This window comes from Ceratotherium simum, chromosome 5, assembly GCF_057802395.1.
Source record: "Ceratotherium simum simum isolate JZ-2026a chromosome 5, ASM5780239v1, whole genome shotgun sequence".
NCBI lineage: Eukaryota > Metazoa > Chordata > Mammalia > Perissodactyla > Rhinocerotidae > Ceratotherium > Ceratotherium simum.
In genome coordinates this window covers 90,148,526-90,175,134 of record NC_141904.1, presented here as the reverse complement: position 1 = coordinate 90,175,134, position 26,609 = coordinate 90,148,526, and the positions used below count along the sequence as shown (strand labels likewise).

The window sequence follows — 26,609 nt, the reverse complement described above, 5'->3', positions numbered from 1 at the left end:
GCTGGGCTCTTTCAGGACGTGGTCTGGAGGCGAATGGGGTGGAGAGGCCAGTGTGGGTGGTTGTAGCTACCCTGTGTTGGTGGAGAGGGCCCAGCCTGGTGGCCATAGCAGGGGTCAGCCTGTGTTCTCCATTCAGCAGAACTTACCAAGTGCCCACTGTGGGCTGGGGCATGCTGTGGGCGACCAGCCCAACCTCACACCCTCCTGAGCCGAGGCCATGCAGGGCACTGCAGATGGCACAAACGATGCCCTTACTGAGCTCCTTCTGTACTCCAAGCGCTCTGCCTGCCTCACGCAAGGATTCCTCCCACAGCTGTTACTAGCCCCATGCATGGATCAGGAAACAGAGGCACCAAGAGGCTGCTCATGCGTCTCCATGGCTTGTCAGGAGCTGAGCCAGGATCTGAATGAGGCTGTGTGGCTTCGGGGTGCACTGCCTCTCAGAGGTTCCACACACATGCCGTATGGGCTGGTGCATCTCATGGGCACCGTGCAGCCACGTGTCCACACACCAGCAGGTGACTGGTGATCCCAGGCTGTGGGAGTCTCAGGAGGGCAGCCTCTGCCATCGGAGCAGTCCGTGATGGTTTCGGGGAACAGGTGATGCAGCAGTTGGCCCTGAAGGATGCCCAAGATTTAAACATGAGCTGGGGGTGCAGGGAAGGGCGTCGCCGGGGCTTGAGGACCCAGGAGGAGGCCCAGAGAGCCCGCAGCAACGGAGTGGATACAGGGAGTGGCTTGACACGGCTGTTGACGGTCACAGAGGATGAGAAGGACAAATCTGTGACACCTTTCCAAGAAAGAAAGAGGGAGCCAGGGAGAGGTTGGGCTAGAGGTCACGGAGGGCCAGTCTTGATTGGGCCTGCCCACTCTTCATCCAGGCCAGTGACCGGCCGTGGCCTGGAGCTCAGACAGAGCATGAGGCCCCTCCCGGACGCTGTCCTGACAGGCCTGCGCGGGAGCCTGCCCAGAGAACAGTTGTCCCTTCCTGACTCGCCAACAGTCTTCTTGGGAGACTGAGTGCTGCCCTCTCAGGTGTCACTGCCCTTTGCACGCTCGTCCGTGAGGCTGGCTGGTGGGCTCCGCTGCTCTCCACAGGTCCTGAGACAGAGGAGCACAGAACCAGCTAGTTTCTAGTGAGGACAAGACCCAGGCCTCCTGAGCTACATCAGTGCACCCCTTCACCCACAGAACTACCCCCTACTTTGCTCTCCCTTTCACACTGCAACATCACACAGTAGAGTCACGCTGGGGACACCCAAACCCAGATGACAGCACCAAGGAGGGGCCAGGTCTGAGGGGGGCTGGGGAGCACCTTGGCCCTGTCTTCTGGATCCCCAGCCACACCCTGAGCTCTGGCACGTCCGTCCTCCTGCCACCCCTGGACTCGCGTGGGGACCCCAGGGAAGCTGTGGTGAAGGTGACTTGGGCATGAGAACAGCAGCTGAGTGGCCTGGGCTCTTACATCCCCAGGGAGACGGTCACTCCAGGACTGTCAGGCTGTCTGAAGTGGACAGAGAGCCCATCCTGGACCCCAGTGGTCCATGTGCACATCAGGAGGTGCTCTCACCTCGGACGCCTGCTCTTGGCTCCCTGGGAGCTGTGTTCTCACAGTGCCTGTTTTTCAGAGTGCCTGGAAACGGATTCTTCCCAACGGCCTGCAGGTGGATGGGTCCACTCGTTTCTTCAGGTCGGGGCCGCGTCGGTGGACGTTGTGAGGTAGGCCCAGGAGTGGAAGGGTCCTATCCCAGGTGTCTGTGGTTGTGTCACAAGTCACCCAAAACTGAGTGGCAGGAAACCACAACCATTTGTTATGCTCGTGGGTCGTGTGCTGGTCAGAGATCCAGAAAGGGCCTGCATGTGCAGGCCTTGGGGGGCCGCCTTGAATGGCTGCAGCCAGTGGACTGGCGTGAGTTGGGACAGCTGGGCAGGGATGTCCTTGTCCAAGGTGGCTTCTCACTGCTGTGCCTGGTGCCTGGTGTCACAGTGAATGCCCTGGCACTCGGACTTCTAGGTGGTGGCTCACGGCTCTGAGAGCGTGGATGCCAGAAAACAAGGCAGATGCAGACCTAGCACAGAAGTTACATCATATATACGATGTAGATATTGTGTCATATGTATCATATCTAACAGGAGTTATATCTTAATCAAGATACAGACACCAGCCTCACCCAGGAGGTTCCTCCTGTTCCTTTTCGAGTCAGTGGCCATGACGCCCCATGGACAGTCTATCGCCGTAGATTCGGTTACCTTTTCTTCACCTTTGTATGAATTGTCCTGCTTGCCATTTAGCCATGTGTCAAATGTGTATAAAGGGAAGAATGTGAGATGTATTAAGAAGACCTTTGCTTGCAAGCAGCAGTAACTTAATCGAAACTAGTTTAACCAAAAAACAAAAGTCAAAAAGTCCACAGTAGCTTTCTTTAGGCATAGCTGACTACTCCAAAGGCTCAAATTATGTCATTAACATTGTCACCATCTGTTGCCTCATTTTGGGGCAGAATTTCTCCTCACAGTGACAAGATGGCTACACAGTAGCTCTGGTCTAATTTCTTGTCTTTTTAACATTCCCAGTGAAAAGGGGGATACTTTCCTGGCAGTTTCCATGTAAGTTCTAGACTTGAACTTGACTGACTCTGGTGGAGGCATGTGGCCCAACAAGAACGAAACGCTCCCTCCCCCAGGAGGAGACATCTCTGATTGGCCAAGGCTAGGTCATGTGCCCACCTCTGGAGCCAAAGATTGAGTTGACTACATTCAACCCACATCTCTGGAAAGAGGGGAGAAGGTTGTTCCCTTGGAAAATGTCAATGCTATTCCCAGAAGCAGAGGAAGTAGGTGTTGTGAAGGCAGAATCAAAGATGTCTACTACACGTGGGGAGAGGTGGTTTGTTTTTTTTTTTGTGAGGAAGACCAGCCCTGAGCTAACATCCGATGCCAATCCTCCTCTTTTTTGTTGAGGAAGACTGGCCCTGGGCTAACATCCATGCCCATCTTCCTCTACTTTATATGGGACGCCGCCACAGCATGGCTTAACAAGCGGTGCGTCGGTGCACGCCTGGGATCCGAACTGGCAAACCCCGGGCCGCCGCAGCGGAGCGCGTGCACTTAATCGCTTGCGTCACCGGGCCGGCCCCAGGGGAGAGCTTTTTGTGCTTCAAGAAGGTACAGAGGAAACTCTGTGGAGCTCAAGTAGACAAAAATTCATGTACACAATTAAGAAGGAAGGGTGTGTTATTAATATGGTGTGCAGAAGAGTTTCAGGGAAATGCTCAGCTGAGACCCGCATGTTGGTGCCATCAGTAGAGCTGTAGAGTGGGCAGTGCCAATCAGAGCAGCACACTGGTGAGGGAGGGATCCAGGATGGAAGAGGATGTGTGAAATCCAGTCCCACGTGGATGCAACAGGAGACTTTCCAAGACCTGCGGGAGAGAGCGAGGAGGAGGCTAACGTTTATGCTCTGGGGGGAGACAAGAACACACGTGCAGTCTGACCAAATTGAAAAGTCCACCTAAGGCTGGACAGAGTAACACCACGTGATCCTGACTACAGGCCTCTCCCTTATTTTAATGATATTGTGATGGAAAGCTTCAGATAAATGGTAATTAGAGGAGTTGCATGCAGTCCACCTGGGGGAGGTTCTGGGCGGATCTTAGCAGGGGTTGATGCTGAAGAGTAACTGTGAGTTCATGAGACTCGGGGATGTGTATCACACCAGTTAGTTTTTGCTGTGTAACAAACCACCCAAGACATAGTGGCTTAAAACAACACCATTTCTTTAGCTTGTGGTTCTGTGGGGTCCACAGTTTGGACTGGGCTCAGCTGACCTGGGCCAGACTCAGCTGATGTCAGCTGCCAGGCCAGCTGGGGGCTGGCTGGTCTAGGATGGCCCCTTAAGCAGGCTCGCCAGGCTTGTTCACGTAGTGGTGGCAGGGTCCCAGGAGTGAGAGGGTCTTAGGAGCGTGAGCACATCATGTCCACTGCATTGTATTGGCCAGTGCCAGTCCCGGGGCTGGCCCAGCTTCAAGGAATGGGGAAGTGGACTCAGCTCCTAACGGCAGGTGCTGCGGTCACACCGAGGCCAGGACCACAGAAGGGTGCAGCGCTGCAGCCGGTTTTGCAACCTGCCGTGTATATAAGAGGGTGCACCGGGCCTGTGTGCTTGGAAATCGCACACTACGGGTCTCTTGTATCTCACTCTGACTTATTGTGTGGTTAATACGAAGTATAAAATCAATGTTTTGTTCAAAAATAATGCTAAGAAGAATTTCAGACACCTGAGAGAAGGATATCCTGAGGCCAAGCCAGGCCTGCGTAGAGCTTCTGAGCTGAGGGTGGTGGAGGGTGCAGAGAAAACTGATCCTGCTCTTAGTAAACAGTTAAGAGCATGCATCCTTTTTTATTGTGGTAAAAACGTAAAACATGAGATCTACCCCCTTCATAAGCTTTTAAGTGTGCATTACAGTATTGTTAACCATAGCACAATGTACTTGCTGTACAGTATTGCTGTGCAGCAGATCTGTAGAACATTTTTAACTTTCATGACTGAAACTTTATACCCATTGCACAGCAACTCCGCATTCTCCCTCTCCCCAGCCCCTGGCAACTACCATTCTGCTTTCTTCTTCAAGGAATGTGACCACCTTAGATACCTCATAGAAGTGGAATCATAGAGTATTTGTCCTGTGACTGGCTTATTTCACTTAGCATAATGTCCTCTAGGTTTACTATGTTGTAGCATATAACAGGATTTCCTTCTCTTTTAAGGTTGAATAATATTCCATTGTATGTGTAGACCACATAATTTTCTTTATGCCTTCATCTGTCTGTGGACATTAGGTTGTTTCCACCTTTTGGCTATAGTGACCAATGGACATTTGAGTGCAGATATTTCTCTGAGATCCTGATTTCAATGCTTTTGGATAAATATCCAGAAGTGGGATTGCTGGGTCATATGGTAGCTCTATTTTTAATGTTTTAAGCAACCTCCATACTGTTCTCCCTAGTGGTTGCACCGTTTTACATTCCCACCAGCAGTGCACAAGGGTTCTAGTTTCCCGTATCCTCGAGAGCACTTGTTTTTTTATTTTTTAGTAATGCCACCCTCATAGGTGTGAGGTGATATCTCATTATGGTTTTGACTTGCATTTCACTGATGATCAGTGATGTTGAGCATCTTTTCATGTTGCAGTTGGCCATCTATATATCTTCTTTGGCAAAATGTCTATTCAGGTCCTCTGCCCGCTTTTTAATTGGATTGTAGTCTTTTTGCTATTAAGTTGTTTGAGTTCCTTATATATTTTGAGTATTAACTCTTAATCAGATAAATGGTTTGCAAATATTTTCTCGTGTTCCATAGGTTTCCTTCTCACTCTGTGATTGTTTCTCTTGCTGTGCAGAAGCTTTTTAGTTTGATATAGTCTCACTTATCTACTTTTACTTTTGTTGCTCATGATTTTGGTATAATATCCAAGAAATCATTACTAAGACCAATTTCATGAAGCTTTTCCTCTATGTTTTCTTCTAGGAGTTTTACAATTTCAGATCTTCGTTTAAGTCTTTAATCCATTTTGAGTTGATTTTTGTGTATGGTGTAAGATAAGTGTCCAATTTCAGTCTTTTGCATGTGGATATCCAGTTTCCCCAACACCATTTGCTGGAGTGGTTGTCTTTTTCCCATTATACATTCTTGGCTCCCTTGTTGTAGACAAGTTGACCGTATATGCATGGGTTTATTTCTGGGCTCTTGATTCTGTTCCATTGGTCTATATGTCTGCCTTCATGCCAGTACCACGCTGTTTTGACTACTGTAGCTTTGTAATATGTTTTGAAATCAGGAAGTGTGAGGCCTCCAGTTTTGTTCTTTCTCAAGATTGTTTTGACTATTCAAAGTTCTTTGAGGTTCCACATGAATTTTATGGTTTTTTTTCTATTTCTGTAAAACTGCAGTTGAGATTTTTTTAGTTATTTTATTGAGGTCATAATAGTTTATAACATTGTGAAATTTCAGTTGCACATTATTATTCATCAGTCACCATATATATGCGCCCTTTACCCCTCATGCCCACCTCCCAACCCGCTTCCCCTCTGGTAACCACTAATCTAGTCTCTTCATCCATGTGTTTGTTTATCTTCCACATATGAGTGAAATCATGCGGTGCTTATCATTCTCTGTCTGGCTTATTTCGCTTAACATAATACCCTTAAGGTCCATCCATGTTGCAAATGGGACGATTTTGTCTTTTTTTATGACTGAGCAGTATTCCATTGCGTGTGTGTATATATACACCACATCTTCTTTATCCAATCATCAGTCGATGCACACTTGGCTTGCTTCCATGTCTTGGCTATTGTGAATAATGCTGCAGTGGACATAAGGGTGCATAAGCCTCTTTGGATTGTTGATTTCATGTTCTTTGGATAAATACCCAGTGGTTGGATTGCTGGATCATATGGTATTTCTATTTTTAATTTTTTGAGAAATCTCTGTACTGTTTTCCATAGAGGCTGCACCAGTTTGCATTCCCACCAGCAGTGTACGAGAGTTCCCTTTTCTCCACATCCTCTCCAACATTTATTATTTTTTTGTCTTGGTGATTATAGCCATTCTAATGGGTGTAAGGTGATATCTCATTATAGTTTTGATTTACATTTCCTTGATAACTAGTTATGTTGAACATCCTTTCATGTGCCTATTGGCCATCTGTATATCTTCTTTGGAAAAATGTCTGTTTATATCCTCTGCCCATTTTTTGATCGGGTTGTTTGTTTTTTTCTTGTTGAATTGTGTGAGTTCTTTGTATATTTTGGAGATTAACCCCTTTCGGATATGTGATTTGCAAATATTTTCTCCCAGTTGCTGGGTTGTCTTTTTGGGTTTTTTTTCTGTGTGTGTGTGAGGAAGATCGGCCCTGAGCTAACATCTGCCAATCCTCCTCTTTTTGCTGAGGAAGACTGGCCCTGGGCTAACATCCATGCCCATCTTCCTCTACTTTATATGGGACGCCCCCACAGCATGGCTTGACAAGCAGTGCGTCGGTACACTCCCAGGATCCGAACCAGCGATCCTTGGGCTGCCGCAGCAGAGCACATGCACTTACCTGCTTGTGCCACCAGGCCGGCCCCTGTCTTTTTGTTTTGTTCATGGTTTCCTTTGCCTTGCAGAAGCTCTTTAGCCTATGTAGTCCCATTTGTTTATTTTTCCTTTTGTTTCCCTTGCCTGAGTAGACCTGGTATTCAAAAAGATGCTGCTAAGACCAATCTCAAAGGGTGTACTGCCTATGTTTTCTTCTAAGCGTTTTATGGTTTCATGTCCTACCTTCAAGTCTTTAATCCATTCTGAGTAATTTTTGTGTATGATGAAAGATAATGGTCTCCTTTCATTCTTTTGCATGTGGCTGTCCAGTTTTCCCAACACCGTTTATTGAAGAGACTTTCCTTTCGCCATTGAATGTTCTTGGCTCCTTTGTCGAAGATTAGCTGTCTATAGATGTGTGGGTTTATTTCTGGGCTTTAAATTCTGTTCCTTTGATCTTGTGTCTGTTTTTGTGCCAGTACCACGCTGTTTTGATTACTGTAGCTTTGTAGTATGTTTTGAAGTCAGGGATTGTGATGCCTCCAGCTTTGTTCTTTTTTCTCAGGATTTCTTTGACTATTCAGGGTCTTTTGTTGTTCCATATAAATTTTAGGATTCTTTGTTCTATTTCCATGAGGAAGGTCATTGGGATTCTGATTGGGATTGCGTTGAATCTGTGGATTGCTTTAGGTAGTATAGACATTTTAACTACGTTTATTCTTCCAATCCCTGTGCATGAAATGTCATTCCATTTCTTTATGTCATCATCAATCTTTTTCAATAATGTCTTATAGTTTTCATTGTACAGGTCTTTCACCTCCTTACTTAAATTTATTTCTAGATAATTTATTCTTCTTGTTACAATTGTAAATGGGATTGTCTTCTTGAGTTCTCTTTCTGTTAGTTCGTTATTAGAGTATAGAAATGCAACTGATTTTTGTCGGTTGATTTTGTACCCTGCACTTTACTGTAGTTGGTGATTATTTCTAATAGTTTTCTGATGGATTCTTTGTGTTTTCTATATATAGAATCATGTCGTCTGCAAACAGCAAGAGTTTCACTTCTTCCTCACCAATTTAGATGCCTTTTATTTTTTTTTCTTGCCCAATTGCTCTGGCCGAAACCTCCAGTACTACAGTGAATAAGAGTGGTGAGGGTGGGCACCCCTGTCTTGTTCCTATTCTCAGTGGGATAACTTTCAGGTTTTCCCCATTGAGTATGATGTTGGCTGTGGGTTTGTCATAATGGCCTTTATCATGTTGAGGTACTTTCCTTCTATACCCATTTTATTGAGAGTTTTTATCATAAATGGGTGTTGGATCTTGTCAAATGCTTTCTCTTTCTCTGCAGCTATCGAGATGATCATGTGGTTTTTATTCCTCATTTTGTTAATGTGGTATATCAGATTGATTGATTTGCAGATGTTGAACCATCCCTGCATCCCTGGTATAAATCCCACTTGATCATGGTGTATGATCCTTTTAATGTATTGCTGTATTCAGTTTGCCAATATCTTGTTGAGGATTTTTGCATCTATGTTCATCAGCAATATTGGCCTGTAATTTTCCTTCTTTGTGTTGTCCTTGCCTGGCTTTGGGATCAGGGTGATGTTGGCATCTTAAAATGTGTTAGGAAGTGTTCCATCGTCTTCATTTTTTTGGATTAGTTTGAGAAGGATATGTATTAAATCTTCTTTGAATGTTTGGTAGAATTTCCTGAGAAGCCATCTGGTCCTGGACTTTTATTCTTGGGGATGTTTTTATTACTGTTTCCATTTCTTTTCTTGTGATTGGTGTATTCATATTCTCTATTTATTCTTGATTTAGTTTTGGGAGGTTGTGTGAGTCTAAGAATTTATCCATCTCTTCCAGATTGTCCAATTTGTTGGCATGTAGTTTTTCATAGTATTCTCTTATAATCCTTTGTATTTCTGTGGTATCCATTGTAATTTCTCTTCTTTCATTTCTAATTTTATTTGTTTGAGCCTTCTCTCTTTTTTTCTTGGTGAGTCTGGCTAAGGGTTTGTCAATTTTGCTTATCTTCTCAAAGAATCAGCTTTTTGTTTCATCGATCCTTTCTCCTGTTTTTTTGGTTTCTTTTCATTTATTTCTGTGCCAATTTTTATTATTTCCCTCCATCTGATGACTTTGGGCTTTGTTTGTTCTTCTTTTTCTAGTTCTGTTAGGTGTAGTTTAAGATTACTTCTTTGAGATTTCTCTTGTTTGTTAAGGTGGGCCTGTATTGCTCTGAATTTCCCTCTCAGGACCACTTTTGCTGCATCCCATATGAGTTGGTATGATGTATTTTCATTTTCATTCGTCTCCAGATATTTTTGATTTATCCTTTAATTTCTTCATTGATCCATTGGTTGTTCCATAGTATGTTGTTTAGTCTCCACATTTTTGTCACTTTCCCAGCTTTTTTTGTAGGTGATTTCTAGCGTCATAGAATTATGGTCGGAAAAAATGCTTAATATGGTTTCAATCTTCTTATATTTATTGAGGCTTGCATTGTTTCCCAACTTTGAGAATGTCCCATGTGCGCTTGGGAAGAATGTGTATTCTGCTGATATTGGATGGAGTGTTCTATATACGTATATGAAGTCCATCTGACCTAGTTTTTCATTTAATTCCACTATTTCCTTGTTGACTTTCTGTCTGGATGATGTATCCATTGATGTACGTGGGGTGTTAAGGTTTGCTACTATTATTGTGTTGTTAATATCTCCTTTTAGGTTTGTTAATAGTTGCTTTATGTACTTTGGTGCTCCTGTGTTGGGTGCATATATATTTATAAGTGTTATGTCCTCTTGGTGGAGTGTCCCTTTTATCATTATATACTGCCCCTCTTTGTCTCTCATTGTCTTTTTTATCTTGAAGTCTACTTTGTGTCATATAAGTATGGCAACACCTGCTTTCTTTTGTTTGCCATTAGCTTGGAGTATCGTCTTCCATCCCTTCTCTCTGAGCCTGTGTTTGTCTTTAGAGCTGAGATGTGTTTCCCAGAGGCATATTATTGGGTCTTGATTTTTAATCCATCCTGCCACTCTGTGTCTTTTGATTGGAGAATTCAATCCATTTATATTTAGAGTGATTGTTGATATATGAGGGCTTAATGCTGCCATTTTATTGCTTGTTTTCTGGTTGTTCTGCATTTCCTGTTTCTCGTCCTGTGTGTTACAGACTACCAATTCAGTTTGCTAGTTCTCTATGATGGTTTTCCTAGATTTTTCTTTATTTATCATTTGTGTCTCTGTTCTCACTGTTTGTTTAGTGGTTACTATGAGGTTTGTATAAAAATCTTGTAGATGATATAGTCCATTTTCTGATAGCCTCTTATTTCCTTAGACTAAGTCGATTCTATCCCTTTCCTCTTCCCCTTCTAAGTTATTGTTGTCACAACTTATTCCATCTTGTGTTGTGAGTTTGTGGTTAAAATTACAAGATTATATTTATTTTTGGTGTTTTCCTTCCCTTTGTCTTTGATGTTATAATTAAGTGATTGCTAACCTGTTCTGTTAGAGAGCTGCAGTTTTTCTGATTTTGTCTACCTATTTTTCTCCTTTCCTTCAAGGCTTTGTATCCCCCCCTTTTTTTTTCAGGTATGAGGGCATTCTTAAGCATTTGTTGTAGTGGTGGTCTGGTGGAAGTGAACCCCCTTAGCTTTTGTTTATCTGGGAACATTTTTATTTCTCCATCATATCTGAAGGATATTTTCACTGGATAGGGTATTCTTGGCTGAAAGTTTTTGTCTTTCAGAATTTTGAGTATATGATTCCACTCTCTCCTAGCCTTATAAGGTTTCTGCTGAGAAATCTGCTGAAAGCCTGATAGGGGATCCTTGGTAAATTATTTTCTTCTGCCTTGCTGCCATTAATATTTTTTGTTTGTCATTGACTTTTGCCAGCTTTACTACTATATGCCTTGGAGAGAGTCTTTTTACGTTGATATAGTTAGGAGATCTATTGGCTTCATTCACTTGTATTTCCAGCTCCTTCCCCATGTTTGGGAAGTTCTCAGATATTATTTCTTTGAACAAGCTCTCTGCTCCTTTTTCCCTCTCTTCTCCCTCTGGAATGCCTATAATCCTTATGTTGCATTTCCTAATTGAGTTGGTTATTTTTTGGAGACTTTCTTAATTTCTTTTTAGTCTTAGTTCTCTCTCCTCCTCCTTCTTAAGCATTTCTGTATTCCTATCCTCTAGATTGCTAATTCTATCCTCCATATTGTCAGCTCTGTTATTTAAAGACTCCAAATTTTTCTTTCTCTCCTCCATTGTATTTTTCATCTCCAACATTTCTGATTGGTTTTTCTTTATAGTTTCAATCTGTTTTGTGAAGAAGTTCCTGATTTCATTGAACTGTCAATCTGTATTTTCTTGTAACTCATTGGCGTGTTTTATGATAGCTATTTTGAATTCTCTTTCATTTAGATTATAGATTTCTGTGCCTTCAGGATTGATTTCTGGGTGCTTGTCATTTTCCTTCTTGTCTGGAGATTCAGTATATTTTTCATACTGTTTGACAGCGTGGATTTGTGCTTCTGCATAGTGATAGTATCTGATTTCAGCTTCCACCTGCTGCCACTGAGTGGGAGTCAAGAGCTGTGTATTCTGGGCCCTCCACAAGCCCTGGCCTCTAGCTGCTGCTTTTCTAACATATGCATGGGCGCTCTGACTGACTGGCTGAGCTGGAGTGCTGGGTGGGGGGGACAGGCACTTTCCTTCACCTGTGCAATCCCAGGGGCTTCTCGCTCTTCCCTCACTATCTGCTCTCCTGGGGTGCTAGCTTGATGAAGACACCCCCACAACAGTTCAGTCACCTCCATGTGGGGATTTCCCACAGGCTGTGAGGGAACTTGGAGAGTGTCGGTTCTCCCAAGGAGGGCCACCTCTCACCCCCCTCCTCTCAGAGCCACACACGGTCCTGGGGTCACTACTGTTTGAGAGGGAGAGGAGCTCTGCTTACCTCCTTCCACTCCCTCCGGGGGGTCCAGCACCTCCACCTTCAGATGTATGGCTGTGTGGGTCTCTCAGATGTCTTTTTTGTTGTGTGAATGTTCTCTGTTGGTATATGTATGTCCTTTTTGTTGTATCTTGGGGGGGAGAGTCTAAGGGGAGAGCTCACTCCGCCATGATGCTGACATCACTCCAGCAAACACTCTAATTCTATACATCTCTATTCTTCCCTTTATATTGTTACTGTCACAGATTACATCTTTATACATTGTATACCCATTAATATAGGTTTAAAATTATTGTTTTATGCATTTGCCTATTATATCATAAAGGAAAAGAGAGAAGGTACAAGGATACCAAAGTACAATAATACTGGCTTTCATATTTACCTACATAGTTACTTTCACCAGTGTTTTTTATTTTTTTCTCATGGTTTTGAGTTACTGTTTGGTGTCCTTTCATTTCAGCCTGAAAGACTCCCTCATTTCTTGTAGAGCAAGTCTACTAGTAATGAACTCCCTCAGTTTTTGTTTATCTGGAAATGTCTTAATTTCTCCTTCATTCTTGAAAGATAGATTTGATGGATATAGAATTCTTGGTTGACAAATTTTTTGTCTTTCAGGACTTTAAATATGTCATCCCACTGCCTTCTGGCCTTCATGGTTTTTGAGAGGAAATCAGCTTTTAATCTTATTGAGGATCCTTTGTATGTGATGAGTCACTTCTCTCTTACTGTTTTCCAAATTCCTTCTTTGTCTTTGGATTTCAACAAGTTGACTGTAATGTGTCTTGGTGTGGTTTTCTTTGAGTTTACCCTGCTTGGAGTTCATTTAGCTTCCTGGGTGTGTATATTCATGTGTTTCCTCAGATTTGGGAATTTGGGGACATTATTTCTTCAAATATTTTTTCTGACCCTTTCTATCTCTCTTCTCTGGAACTTCTGTAATGGGTATGTTGATGGTATCCCCCAGGTCCCTCAGGCTCTGTTTATCTTCATTCTTTTTTCTTTCTGCTCCTCATACTGGGTAATTTCAAGTTCACTGAAATTTAGTTCTTTTAGTTCTTTGTCCATGGTTTCCTTTAAGTCATTGTACATATTTAAGAGAGTTGATTTAACATCTTTGAGTAATAATTCCAATATCTGGTCTTCCTCAGGGATGACTTCTTTCAAATTATTTTTTTCTCCCATAAATAGACTATACTTTCCTTTCTTTGTGTATTTTGCAATTTTTTGTTGAAAAGTGGACTTTTTGAGTGTTATGTGTGGTAATGCTGAAAATCTAATTCTATCACTCCTCAGAGGTTGCTAAATCTTGCTTGTGGAGTTCTGGAGCCATCCATTTGTGACTTTTTCAAAATTTTTTTGCAAAATGTGTATTCTTTGTTGTGTGTAGTCACGGAGGTCTCTCTTCTGTTATCCCTGTGGTCAGCCAGTGGCCTAACAAGGATTTTTTTTTAATGTCTGGCTCCCGAAAGGAGAGCCTCTTTAAATCCCCTGGAAGCTGCTTCCGCATGTGGGAGCTGAAACAGTGGCTACCAGCCTTTGTGCTGGCCCCTCAGTGATCAAAAGCAGCATCGGCACTCAGAACACACAATCCAAATATATGGAGGACGAGGTCCTTGTTGCCCACCCTGGCTCTAGCAAGCTGCACCAGTAATGAGACCCGCTGCCCTCACTGCTTCCTGCCACAGAAATGGGGGTTAATACCTCATGAAAGGCTAAAATTTACTGACATTTACCAGCCTCTTCATCATGTTCTCCCCTGGATGCTGCACATGTTCAACTAAGCTCTGGAGTTCCAAAATATTTGATTCAGACCATTCCTGCTAGTTCAGTAGTCATCTAGGTGGAAGGATGGATTTTTGAAGCTTCCTACTCTGCCATTTTCTGTCTGTACTTGGCTTTTATTTCTCTTGGGTAAATACATAAGAGTGAAATGAAAAGTATATGGTTAATTTTTAAGAAACTGCCAAACTGCTTTCCAAAGTGGTTTCCAAAGTACCATTTTACAATCCCACCAGCAGTGTCTGAGAGTTTAGTTCTCTACATCTTTACCAGTAGTTGGTATGGTCAGGCTTTTTAATTTTAGGTATTCTTGTAAGTATGTAGCCATATCTCATTGTGGTTTTAATTTGCATTTCCCTAATGACTAGTGATGTTGAGCACCTTTTCATGTGCTTATTTGCCATTCATATTTCTTCTCTGGTGAAGTGTCTGTTCAATCTTTTGCCTATTTTTACTTGGATTGTGTTTTTTTTTTTTTCTTAGTATTGAGTTTTGAGAGTTCTTTATATATTCTGAATACAAGTCTTTTATCAGATATGTGACTTGGAAATATTTTCTCCCAATCTGTGGGTTGTCTTTTCATTCTTTTAACAGTGTCTTTCTAGAATTATTATTAATCTTCTATTAATTATTGTTAACAAGTGGGTTGTCTCATTTACTCATCAGAAAATAGTAGAGGAGCTATTACTATTCCAGTTTTACAGGCGAAGAAACTAAAGTTCAGAGGAATTCATCACTTGCCTAAGGTTACAAATTAGTGAGTGGTGGAGCCAGAACTTGAAACCAGGGCTTTCTGAGTCCATGGACTGGGCTCTTAACCCCAATTCTAGACTAACAACCTTGTTTTGGGTGCTGGGATGAAGGTATCTTCTGGATAAATGTGTTTGGCACCACCATCACTGGTGCTAGAAAAATGAGGAGCCTACCAAGTCTCTTCCCATGCTCCCACTTTTCCATCTCCTTTCCTCCAGACTGGTTGAGGAAGTGAAGGAGCTGTGCAATGGCCTGGAGTTAGAAAACGAGGATGTTTACATGGCGACCACCTTCAGGGACTTCATCCAACTATTAGTGAGAAAGCTGCGAGGGGACGACGAAGAGAGCAAGTGCGTCATTGACTATGTGAGTCCTGGGCCCCTCCATGCAGGCATGGCCCTGCTGGCCCCTCAAGCATCCATGTCTGGGAATCCACAATCACACACAGGGGAAACCTGGATGTCCAGGGAGCCAGGACCCTCAAGAACCCACCCTTCAGTGTCCCAAATTCTCCCTGGATAGCCTGAAGATGCCAGGGCAGTAAAGCAAACTCAACAGAGAACATTGCTGTCTAAGTCTCAGTGTATGGGACAAATTCTGAGTCCCAACACATGAGACCAGGATATTAAGAAGAGACTTTTCCAGAGTACTTCTCCCCCTCTGTCTCCTTTGATGGGTTTTTCCAGCAGTGGCTGCATCTCTATTGTGCCTCCAGCCCCTGTCAGATCACCCTGCTGGGACTCCAGTTCCCAGAGTGGCCTTGTCCCCTAGTTCTGGTACCATCACCTCTGCCATTTGTCCCTGTAGTCTAGCAAAGTCAGTGGCTTCCTGCGGTTGCCAACCTCTGGGTTGACTCATGACTTCTCAGCTCTTCTGTCACCTGTGCAACTAATTTTCTGCATTAAGTTCCTTTTGTTGAAACACATGAAAGAAAGAGAGAAAGAGGGAGGGAGGGAGGAGGAGGAGGGAGGGAGGGAGGAAGGAAGGAAGGAAGGAAGGAAGAGAGAGAGAAATTGGGAGTATTTCCTAGTAAGGAAAACACATGATCTTATATATTATACTTGTATATACAGAAGTGTGGTGAAATAATTGCAAATCTATTTTTTAAAGAAATTCTTGAAAAACTGTCCCTGGGGTATCTTGGCAGGCTACAAAATCCCATAGGAATTAGCTTTGTTTGTTTAGCTGATAATTTGGAACAAAAGCTGAAAAAGAAAGTACAGGTGGCCGGGATGGACACCAGGTTGGCCTTGGGGTTGTGGACAAATGACTGATGAACAGATTTCAAGAGAAGGATGGCATCCCAGAGGCTCCTGTATTCAGTGTGAATTTCAGATCCATAGAGAAGTGAGTGGTGGGGCTGGCGTCATGTCTGGTGGCTTACAAGGGCCTGTCCACTGACTAGCACTTCCTGCGTGTGGAGGCTAAGCAACCAGCCTGAGGTCACACAGCAGGTAAGTGGCAGAGCTGGGATTCCAACCCAGGCAGTCTGGCCTCAAAGTCTATGCTTTTCACCTCTTCTTGTCACTCAGCTCCCAAAACTGCCCACATAATAGCTCCTTGGGCCGAGGAGGACAGCAGGACCGGATTTGGCAAAGGATCTCTGAGGAGGCCAAGGGGCCTTGAGCCCTGGCCCCCTTGGTTGTGTGTGTGCGCACGTGAGTGGTTATCTATCCATCTGTGAGTGTTTCCTGTGTCTTTCTGTGGCTATGTGCCTGTCACCGATGCTCATTTGTGAAGAATCGACACTGTGGCTAAAGCCTGTGAAACTTTCCTTCCCAGGTGGAAAAGGCAGTGAATAAGCTGACCCTCCAAATGCCCCACCAGCTCTTCATTGGGGGCGCATTTGTGGATGCCGAGGGCAACAAGACCTATGAGACCATCAACCCCACAGATGGAAGTGTGAGTGCAGGCCCAGCACCTCCTCCTGCCCGCCCCTTTTTCCCCCACAGCCTCCTCTCCCATCCACTCCCTCACCTCCCCGACATGGCCTTTGGGGGTCCTGGCCCGGGGGGCCTCTGCTTGGACATGAAAGGGGTGCAGTCAGTCTCCAGTCCTTCCTACAGGAAGGGCATAGTGGGGAGACATGGGGGGGAGGGTAGTGGGGAGGCAAGAGGACTCTAAAGGGTCTTGAGCCTACTTCAAAGACTGGGGAAAGAGTTAAACCCCCCAAGGAAGAACTGAAGGCCATTCCCTGCCCCTCCACACTCCAACAATGACCCCAGCGTGGGCCCCACCTTCTTGAGTATTTGAACACCCCACCATCAGGCAGTTCTTCCCTGAGTCCCGTGTTTGTTAGACTGTCTCCTGTGACCCTCTTGCATCGTGACCCCGTACACGCATGCTATACTCTCACGTACACACACACCTGAAACAGCAGTTACTCTTACAGGCGAGTCCTGATTGTTTTCTATCCCGTCCTACCCTACGGCATCACTCAGGTCCCTGCAGAAAGCAGATAGCACACTCAAAGTGGGTCATTTGAGGGAAGTTTAAAGAAAGTGACTCACAAAGGCATGGTAGGGTGCAAGGACTCAGACAAGGGGCACAGTCCCCTCAGGCAGGAACATCAGGAGCTGGAGTTTCAGGAACTCCTAGGAAGGAGGCTGTGTGGACAGGGCTGCTCAGCAGGCACTGTCCATGGTGATCAGCGAGTAGGTGCTGGCCGCACTCCTCCACCCCCATCTCCGCCAGCTTCCCTTTGGCCACGCCCCGACCCTGTGCTGTAGTGCAGGTGGGCACCCTCAGGACACACCTCAGGGCACAGAGTGGGGAGTGGGGATGGGCATTCTCCACTCATCTCCCATGTCTATCCTATTTCACTGAACAAAACCTTCCACTTGGGACTCACTAAGTTAATGAGTCTCTGCTCTTGGTTTGAAAACGCTAAGCTGACCTTCAGCCTTGTAGCTGCAGCCTGAGTCTGTTGCCCTGTTTGGGCTCAGTGGGAAAGTGAAGAAAAGGCCCCCCGGTGTGTAGAAACACAAGCAGACCTTTCCGAAGGTCCCTGCCTTCCCCTTTTTGCACAAACAAGTTCCCAGTGCCCTCCCATTGGCCCTCTGAGCCCTCTGAGCCCACCCAGGTGGCCAGGGGAGTGGGTGGGGTGGGGTGTCTGTGCTTGCTCGGCCCAGGGACGGCTTCATGGGTCTGCTTCACCACAGGCCATCTGCCAGGTGTCCCTTGCCCAGGTCAGCGATGTTGACAAGGCAGTGGCTGCTGCAAAGGATGCTTTTGAGAACGGACTGTGGGGGAAGATCAGCGCTCGGGACCGGGGCCGGCTCCTGTATAGGTGAGAGCCCCACACCCACCTGCTAGCCACCACCACCTTCAGCTCGGGGTGGATGCTCGGGTGAAGGCCCCTTTTCCCGCGGTCCTGTCAGGAGGAGGTGGGGTCCCAGACAGTTAATGTACCTGAGGCCTGAGGCTCAGAAAAAGCATCTTAAAGGAAGTGACTTGAGAAGCAGGAGGGATTTCACCAGACACAAGTAGCCTTAGGGAAAAGTGTCCCTGGCGGAGGGACAGTGTGAGCAAAGGTGAGGAGGTACAAAGGTGAAAGTGTGCTTCAGGTGGGAGCCGAGGACTAGCAAAGCTGACAGCTGGTCCCGGGCAGACCCAGACAGGCGTGGGCTGGAGGAGGTATTGAGAGTCCAGACGCCACAAGGGCACAGAGCCGGCGGGTCAGGGACAGGCTCCATCCTGCCGATGCTTGTCGTTGCTCAGCCCGGCTCTGGCCACCAGAGTCTCCTGGTCTTTCATTTTCTTTTTTCTTTTTCTTTTAAACCAGGGCAGAAGGGGCCCTCTCCCTTAGCTCCAATCAGAAGTCTTAGGGAAGGACTTGAGCTTGCTCCCGTTTGTGAGCACAGGGTGGAAGTGAGGCCCCGAAGAGAGGCGTGGTCCCCGTGGGTGAGGAGTGGTTGTCCCCAAGGAAGTGAGGTGTTGTTTCCAGAAGAAGGGAGGGTGCTGGGCAGATGAACTGAGCAGTGTTGGGAAGCCTGGTGAGCCAGTTCCAGGAGCTCTGGGTCCTGGGGAAGCTCTCAGGCGTGGAGCCTGTGATGGTGTGGTCTGAGCATACTTGTCATCCGGAGGGAGAGAGCCTCCACCTTGGCCTCACAGTCAGAATGCCTTTTATTTCTGTTCTATTGGCCAGAAACACCAGGGCAGCCCCCACTGCAAGGAACCACGGAGACGGGCTGCATGGTTTGCAAAACTGAATAGAGGTGGTGGGGTTTGGGGCAGGCGGCGTGCCCAGCCTGCCACATCTCAAGTTAGTTTCAAGACCCGTTGGAGAACCTGTCATTTTTAGAAAGCTGTTGGCTAGTGACCCAGAGCCCCTGGAGGTCAGGCAGAGCTGTGAAACGTGTACACCCAGGCTGGTAGTGGTGAGCCTCTGGCCCTGGAGCAGAGATCCCTGTGATAGCCTGCGCTGGCCCAGAGAAGTGTCCTTCCCTCAAGATGCTCTCCTGCCATCTGGTGACACGTGACGTGATAACCCCAGTAACCACAATGCGAGTGAGAGAGTGGCACCCTGCACGGCTCTAAGTGGAGACCCGGACTGGGTGGACAGACATCTCAAGGCCTGAGAGCTCCTAGTGACCCAGTCCCTGCCCCATGCAGGCTCTCAGTCCCTGTGGAGGAGGCACGCCCATCACTGGCCCGAGAGGGAGCGGGGCAGGATTTCCCAGAGAAATGGCTGCAGAGCATCCCTGGTTCAATGAAGGAATAGGACCACCATGGGTATCGTGGAATACGGAATGCATTACAGGAATAAGACATCATCCAATTGTGGGAGAAGCTGGGAAGAAAGATGCAGAAGGGAGAGTCAGAGAAAGTCACTAGGCAGCCCCCAGAATTTCTGGGGACAAGATAGAGCTCCTTGGGAGACAAGGGAGCTGCCAGAGTGGGAGCACAAAGAACCAGCGGGGGAGTCTGTGGGAAGCTGTCGCCCTGTGTTCGGAGACTTCTGCAGGACCAGGGCCCAGAGTCTGGTGGTGGCCTGGGCTGCTGTTGGACAGGGGCAAGCTGGAGCTCAGGCTGAGCCCGCCAGGCCCTCTGCGCCTGCCCTTCCCTGTGTCTGCCCTGCAGACCTGGTGGGGGCGCAGCTTCACTACTCCTTCCACACCTGGTGCCGTGTGAGGACAGTTGAACCAAGCTGACAGTAGAACAATCTCGCACAGCTCCCCTCGCGGAGCCTCCCGAATGGTGTGCCTAGGTGATGGTTACTTTAGTTAGTGTCTTGGGAATTGGATTTATGACTTGGTCACATCACACACATGTGGCATTGTCTAGAAGTGTTGGGTGTTTGAGGGATTTGGGGCTGGTCAAGGAAAAAGATATGACCATGAGAGGCAGTAACACACAGCAGGCTTATTGGGGGTGCTTGGGCAGGTTACCTGTGGGAAAGCCCCCACAGCAGGAGACCCTCCAGAGGCTGCAGTGAGGGGCCGATACTCAGAATGGGAGGGGTACAGGGGAACTCCTGGGGGGACAGGGGGATCAGAGAGGGGGCTCCCGTATCCAGGCGGTGTTGGTCAGCAGTGCGGCTGGGGTCTCTGGGCTGGAGGGCTCTGGAGGGCTCTGGAGGGCAACAGCTATACCTGCATGGCCCATCTCACCAATGGTAACAGCTGTCAGGTGAAGTTGCTCAGGGGATGCAAAGCGGGCAGGCTCTAAGTGGCTAAAAATCTGCTTGTTGGGGCTATTTTTAAAATAATTGGATGTGTAAAAATTGGCGCCAGTAGACTTTCAAGCTAATAGGTTTCAGCCTGCAGTAAAGACATAGCAACCTAGGGACCAATACACAGAGGCCATCTTTGGCTTATTTATAATATATATTTATACCTTTGGCTCATCTGTCCTTGTAGCTGATGAAACCCTAGTCCTTGAAATGCCAAAACATGGCATTTTCACTATTTGGTCTATAACTTTTCTCAAAAAGTGATTTACATCTTTGCTCTTGTTACTCAGAGAGTGCCCGGGGCGCGTCACTGTTTCTGAGGTGACAGCATAGTTCTGCCGCCGTGCTTATTCAGTCCACGGTTTCCCTCACCAGCCTTGTGCTGCGTGCTGACCACATGCCCAGTGGGTGCGGGAGATCCAGTGGGGAGCAAGATACCAGAGATCGTGCCTGTCCTTGTGGGAGGGGCAAATAGCACAGACGTGCTCGTCTAGGTGAATATCAATGACGTCAGGCAAGGCTTGAAGAAAGGCAGAGATGTGATTCGTCTGGGGTGGGCAGAGATTAGGATTGGCTTCCCAGGGAGAGTGACATGAGTTGGGGTCTGAAAGAGGTACAGAAGGTTGAGAGGGGCAGTGCAGGCACACCACACCCAGTCACGGCTCCCAAAGGTCCCAGGGTGGAGGCTGATTCACCTGAGCACCTGGATGAGGCCGATGTGAGGAGGAGGGAGGAGGAAGGTAGTGGGTGCCATGGCCCCAGGAGGAAATGGGCAGAGCCCGGAGCTGATGGACCAGGCACAGGGTTGGGGTACATCCTGAGTGTGGGGGCAGCCGTGGGGGGGGTCCTGGAGGTGTAGGCAGGAGGACAGGAGCAGACCTAGGGGTGTTAGGGCCATGTCGGTGGCCACGTGCAGGAAGGAGCAGGATGGAAAGCGGGTCAGCAGGCTTTGGTCCCAGACTTGTCTCTGGGCAAATCTCCCCATGTACAATATTGAGGTCTGCTCTAGATCCGTGGTCTCCACCTTCCCCATCCACCCTGCCCTGGGTGCATGAGACCCTCACATCAGAAAGGGGCACCGTTCTGATGCCCAGGCTGCCCACAGCAGCACACCTGCCAGAGTCACGGAGGGCACTGGACTTGGGAGTGCTCGGGCTCAAGGAGGGCTGTGTAGATGCTCCTTCCTGGCACCTCTCCGATCATCCCTCTCTGATCATCCCTCCTCTCCATCCCAGGGACACCGACTTCAGAGCACACTCCTCTGGATCAGTTGGTGGTTGAAGCCACATGCTTTCCCTGTTCCAGGCTGTCCAGAGACAGGAGGGCGGCCTCTTGGGGTGGTGACCTCCTTGTTACAGAGGCAGGGGGACTCCTCTGCAGGATCATGTGTGAGGGTTATTATAAAGTAGTCAATCCATCAATATTTTCAGGAAGGAAGAAAGGGAAAGAGAGAGGACAGGAGAGAGGGACAGCAAAGTAACATTACTTCCCCATCAGACAGATGAGGAAACTGAGGTCAGCACGTCTGAGTGTGGCAAAGCCTGAATGCAGGGCAGGGCCCCTCGACTCCTTGACCAAAGGCCTTGAAAGAGCAGGCAAGGCTGTGCCAGGCCTGAGCCCATCTCCCTCCCTCCCCCACCCCTTGGTCAGGTTGGCAGACCTCATGGAGCAGCATCAGGAGGAGCTGGCCACCATCGAGGCTCTGGACGCGGGCGCTGTCTACACGCTGGCCCTGAAGACCCATGTGGGCATGTCCATCCAGACCTTCCGCTACTTTGCTGGCTGGTGCGACAAGATCCAGGTGGGGCCCTGGCCCCTGCTCACCGCATGAGGGCTCACACAGGCAGGCTGGGCCCGAGGAACTCCAGGAGCAGCACAGCAGTCTGCATGCTGTGTAGCAGATTACCACAGTTTAGTGGCTTAAAACGGCACCGTTTATCAGCTTGTGGTTCTGCAGGTGGGAAGTCCGGGTGGGCTCAGCTGGGGTCTATGCCAGGGTCTCACAGGGTCGATGTCAAGGTGTGGCTGGGCTGGCCCTTATCCAGAGGCCCTGCGGAGACCCCACTTCCAGGCCCATTCGGGTGCTGGCAGAGTTCAGTTCTTGTGGCTGTAGGACTGAGGTCCTGTGCCCTTGCTAGCTGCTGGCTGGGGCTACTCTCTGCTCCTACAGGCCTCTCTCTGGTCCTTACCCCAGCCCTCCATCCCCCATAACAGCTTGTTGTTCTCAGGCTTGGAATCCCTCTAACTCTTTTCTGCCACTAACTGGAGAAAACTCTGCCTTTACAGGGGGCTCCTGTGGTCATGCTAGGCCCCCTGCATCATCTCCCCACTCTAAGGTCATCTGCGCTGCACCGCATTATTGCAGAAGGGGCAGCTCACCATATGCCAGGCCCCAGGGATCAGGGTGTGACCTTGGGGTCATTTTTGGAGGTTTTGCCCACCTTCCCCAGGAGACCCATGGCTGTAGGGCTCACGGTGTCTCTGCCAGGTCTGGCCTCCACAGCTCCTCTCCTCTCGCGGGGCTGAGGAGTGCCGGTATGGCAGCAATGAGGGGAGTGGGCCACCCGGTGCCCATTCCATGTTTGCTGCTGCTGTATCGTTGCTGGCTGGAGCAGGACCTCCAGGGCCAGCACAGCCTCTAGAGGCAACTTGGTCCCCCATGCCCCACCCTTACCCTTGCTCCACCGCAGTGTCAAAACCAGAGGCCTTACCCATGCAGGGACCAGCTTCCTGTCTGAGGACGATGCCAGGCTCAGTGCAGCAGGCACCTGGCCCTGCTGGCTGCCCGCTCCACCCTTGTCTGAACCCCTCAGTGTTCCTATCCCACATGAGCTGGGAGGGGTGGGTTTCCTACCCGTCTGGGTAGTGGGTGTGTCAGGACACAGACAAGACCCTGTTCCTCCCTGGGCCCCAGAGGAAGACTGGCTGCCGCAGGGGAAGGGGTGAGGAACTGGAACCCTCCCACTGACAGCCCCTGTGCTGCTTCCAGGGCCTCTACCATCCCCATCAACCAGGCCAGACCCAACACCGCAACCTGACCCTGACCAGGAAGGAGCCTGTCGGGTGAGTCCCCATGCAGGGCAAGATCGGCCACACACCAGGCGCTTTACAGGCATCACTCTGTGTGGGGTTCTCATAACATCGCCTTTTTACATTTTTAGCAACCACCTATTTATTCACCAGCTACTGTGTGCCAGACATTTCAGGTGCTGGAGATTCAGCAATGACCCAAACTGCTGAAAGCTCCTATCCTTGGGGGGACTTGCATTCTAGCAGATCAAAACAGCCTTCACTTCCAGAGTACCTGCTCTGTGCCAGGCACTGTTTGAATGACTTTATAAGTATAATTTTATTTAATTCCCACAATAACCCACTGTCAGTTAGGGTCATGGTGAGAAACAGGGTACACCTGAAAAATTTTATCTGGAAAGAATATAATGATCAATGTGCATAAAAATGAGGGACTCCTACCCAGCACCAAGGAACAGAAAAAAACAACGGAGAAAGAGGCAAAGGAGAGAAATGGGTGCTCCACAGGAGGAAGACAAATCAACACAGACAAGACTAGGTTTGGGGAAACGATTTTCGCCCTGGCAGTGAGAAGCCTTATCTCAGCACCAGATGGCCCAAAGGCCAACAGAGAGGGAAGCTGCCCTCACGCTGCCTGTGGGGAGGGTGCAGTGGGTCTACCTCTGTGAAAGGCAGCTTGGCAGTGACTGTTCCGTCTCCTAAAAGTCCTCACCCCACAAAGCACAACTGTGGTGACTCACTGACACAGGGGCACAAGGAGACACGCCCAAGAGCAAAACCCAGCACAGCCAATGCTGGACTGCACAGTGTCCCTATGAGGGGCTGGTGTACGGCTGCGCAAAGGGCTGTGGCAGAGCTGTGGGCACCACCCAGAAACAGCTCCAGGAGAAACTGGTGTGGCCTGAGGAAAACACACTGAGGGCTGCCATCTAAAAGCATCCCACGCTGTCCTGTCCGATGGCCCACCTTCACTAGGCACGCACGTGGGTGTGCAGGTGGCCAGGGGTGACTTCAGGAAGGAGGGGAGTCGCCAGGCTCAGAAGCTCAGGCACGGTCAGCACCCAACAGTCATTCCCACCTGCTCTGTGCCCCTCACAGGGTGGGGACACTGCAATCCACCAACAGGGACCTCACATCCCTGTGGATGGTGGTCAAAGGCCCTCAGCTTCATCGGGAACGTGGGAGTATTTCACACGGAGAATGTGTTCAAATGTCACTTGGATCAATAAAAATGAGTACAGATGGACAAATCGGGTCTTAAAGGACAGGCCTGCTGGTGAGGGAGGCTCCTGTCGGGGGAGGGGCCTGTGGATGCAGGAAGACCCAATCCTCTAGCCCACAGGGCGGGGTGAGGCTGGGCGGAGGTGGCACTGACTCCAAGGCAGGGGTTCCCACCCAGGCTTCCCAGTGCCAGGCCAGGCCAGCTGAAGCTATGAGGCAAAGAGGAGAATTGCTTACCTGGTGTGAGAAAGAGCAAAGGCCAGATCTTTGTGATGTTCATATCAGAAGATACTATAAAATTTATCTGAGGTCGTCTCACTGCTCCTCTCAGCACCTCCCTGGGCTCCTGAAACGAAATCATACTCCTGACTTCGGCTGCACACTCGATGGGGGCTTGGTGCCCCCAACCCCACCCCCTCACAATGCTCAGCTACAATGGCCTTCTCAAGGATCTCCGGGCCCTCCACGCTCATGCCACCCTCTGCACAGTCACACCCACCCACCCCCACCTCCAGTCCCTTGACTGCTGGTCATCCAGGTGTTGGCTGTGTCCTGTCCTCCTCCCAGAGGCCAGTGCCCCAAGTTGGCCCACTCACTAGTCTGCAATCTCATTTCGTCCCTCTCTATGACACATGCCATCCAAACTGATGCTGCTGCCACACTCCCAGGGCACACGGAGCGTTCCTTCAGTGCCTGCAGCCAACGCAGCGCTTCAACCGACTCCCTGGCCAGCACCCTTTTAGGGACCCAGGAGTGAGGTGCCACAGCCACTTTGTTGGGAGAGCGCCCTTTCCCCTTTCCGTCCCTCAGCTGGGCACCTCTAGCCCAACAACATCCACTGGGACCAGAGGCTCTCTTTACAGAGGAAGGTATCACCTCCCATTGTCCAGGCACTATCTGCTCCTGGAACCCTGCAAGGCATACAGTCAGGGAGTCACCCTATTGAAGCACCCTAGGGAAGTGGGCACAGCAGGATAGTACCTGGAGGGGCCACTACAACAATGGCTGAGCCGAAGCCCGGGAGGCTTCCCGCCTAAGAAAGGCCACCAGGAATAGAAAGCAGCAGGGAAGGGTAAGGAAAGTAGCTGCCTCATGGCAGCCTGCCCAGGTAATACGCAAAAGTCCCACTCCCATGTCCCACAGCCCCAGTGGCTTTGACCCCATCCCCAGGTCAACCCACTCTTCAGACCCCAGTCCTAGGGACCACATACAGCCCAGCCTGTATTGGCCACAAGGGGAGTTGGTGAGAGGGCTTTCAGAACAAAGCAGCACAAACTGGGAGGCTCAAACGATAGACTGTTGTCTCAGCCTTCTTGGGCTGCAAGTCCCATGCAAGGTGTAGGGAGCAGGGTTAGTTGCCGTGAGGCCGTGAGGGGTAATCTGCTCCAGGCCTCTCCGCTTAGCTTCTGATGGTTAGCCAAACCGTAGTGCCTTCCCCGCTCTCTGACTTTCTGTTGTCCATGTGGGTTCCCCCACTGTGCATGTCTGTCTGTCCACAGGGAGGTCTTCTTATGAGGGACAGCAGTTCCCCATTGGGTAGGTGCCTCCACTCTACTCTGAAGAATAAGACTGCGTCTTAACTATTAATGCCTGCACAGACTCTGTTTCTACTGGGCCATAAGGGTCACATTTTGAGGTTCTGGGAGTGAGACCAGCCCCATATGGATACGTTAGAAGTGCAGGGATTCAGCCTGTGAGCAGTGGGACCCCTTGGCTGTGTTTTCTTCTCTTTTCCTTTTGGGAGCCCTCCACGGCCCAGCCCTCTCCCTGGGACCCCACTCCACCTCTCTGGGACACTCATTCTGTTCCCTTCCAATCTGTCGCCTTGTCCCTCTGGCTCCTGGGTGTACGTGGGGTAAGGGGAGCAGCTTTCCTAACCTCTCAGGTGCACCCCATTGCCCAGGACGGCATATGGGCCCTCAGGCAGCCCTCCTCCTCACTGCCCCCCTGCCTCTCTTGACCACCTTCTGCTCACCCCTCCTCTTCCCACTGCCCGGGTTCAGCTAATGTTGTCCCTTGGGGAAACATTCTGATGGTGATAGTGGTCAGGAAGATGAAGATAATGATGAAAACAACACTCATGTAGACCATGTGCAGGGCTCTTATGTGGATGG

At 48.6% G+C, this 26,609-nt stretch overlaps 1 protein-coding gene across 1 annotated transcript in view; it reads left to right on the top strand.

Annotated features, from left to right (window-relative positions):
* The window catches only part of LOC101406268 (cytosolic 10-formyltetrahydrofolate dehydrogenase), a 59,334-nt gene extending 37,257 nt beyond the window's left edge, over positions 1–22,077 (top strand). Inside the window, 6 exon segments of the mRNA XM_087431598.1 lie at positions 1,629–1,689; positions 1,692–1,719; positions 14,789–14,936; positions 16,353–16,472; positions 17,732–17,859; positions 21,895–22,077. Coding sequence (XP_087287724.1) covers positions 1,629–1,689; positions 1,692–1,719; positions 14,789–14,936; positions 16,353–16,472; positions 17,732–17,859; positions 21,895–22,075 — 666 coding nt within the window. The 3' untranslated portion in view covers positions 22,076–22,077.
* Positions 22,078–26,609: the final 4,532 nt, after the last annotated feature.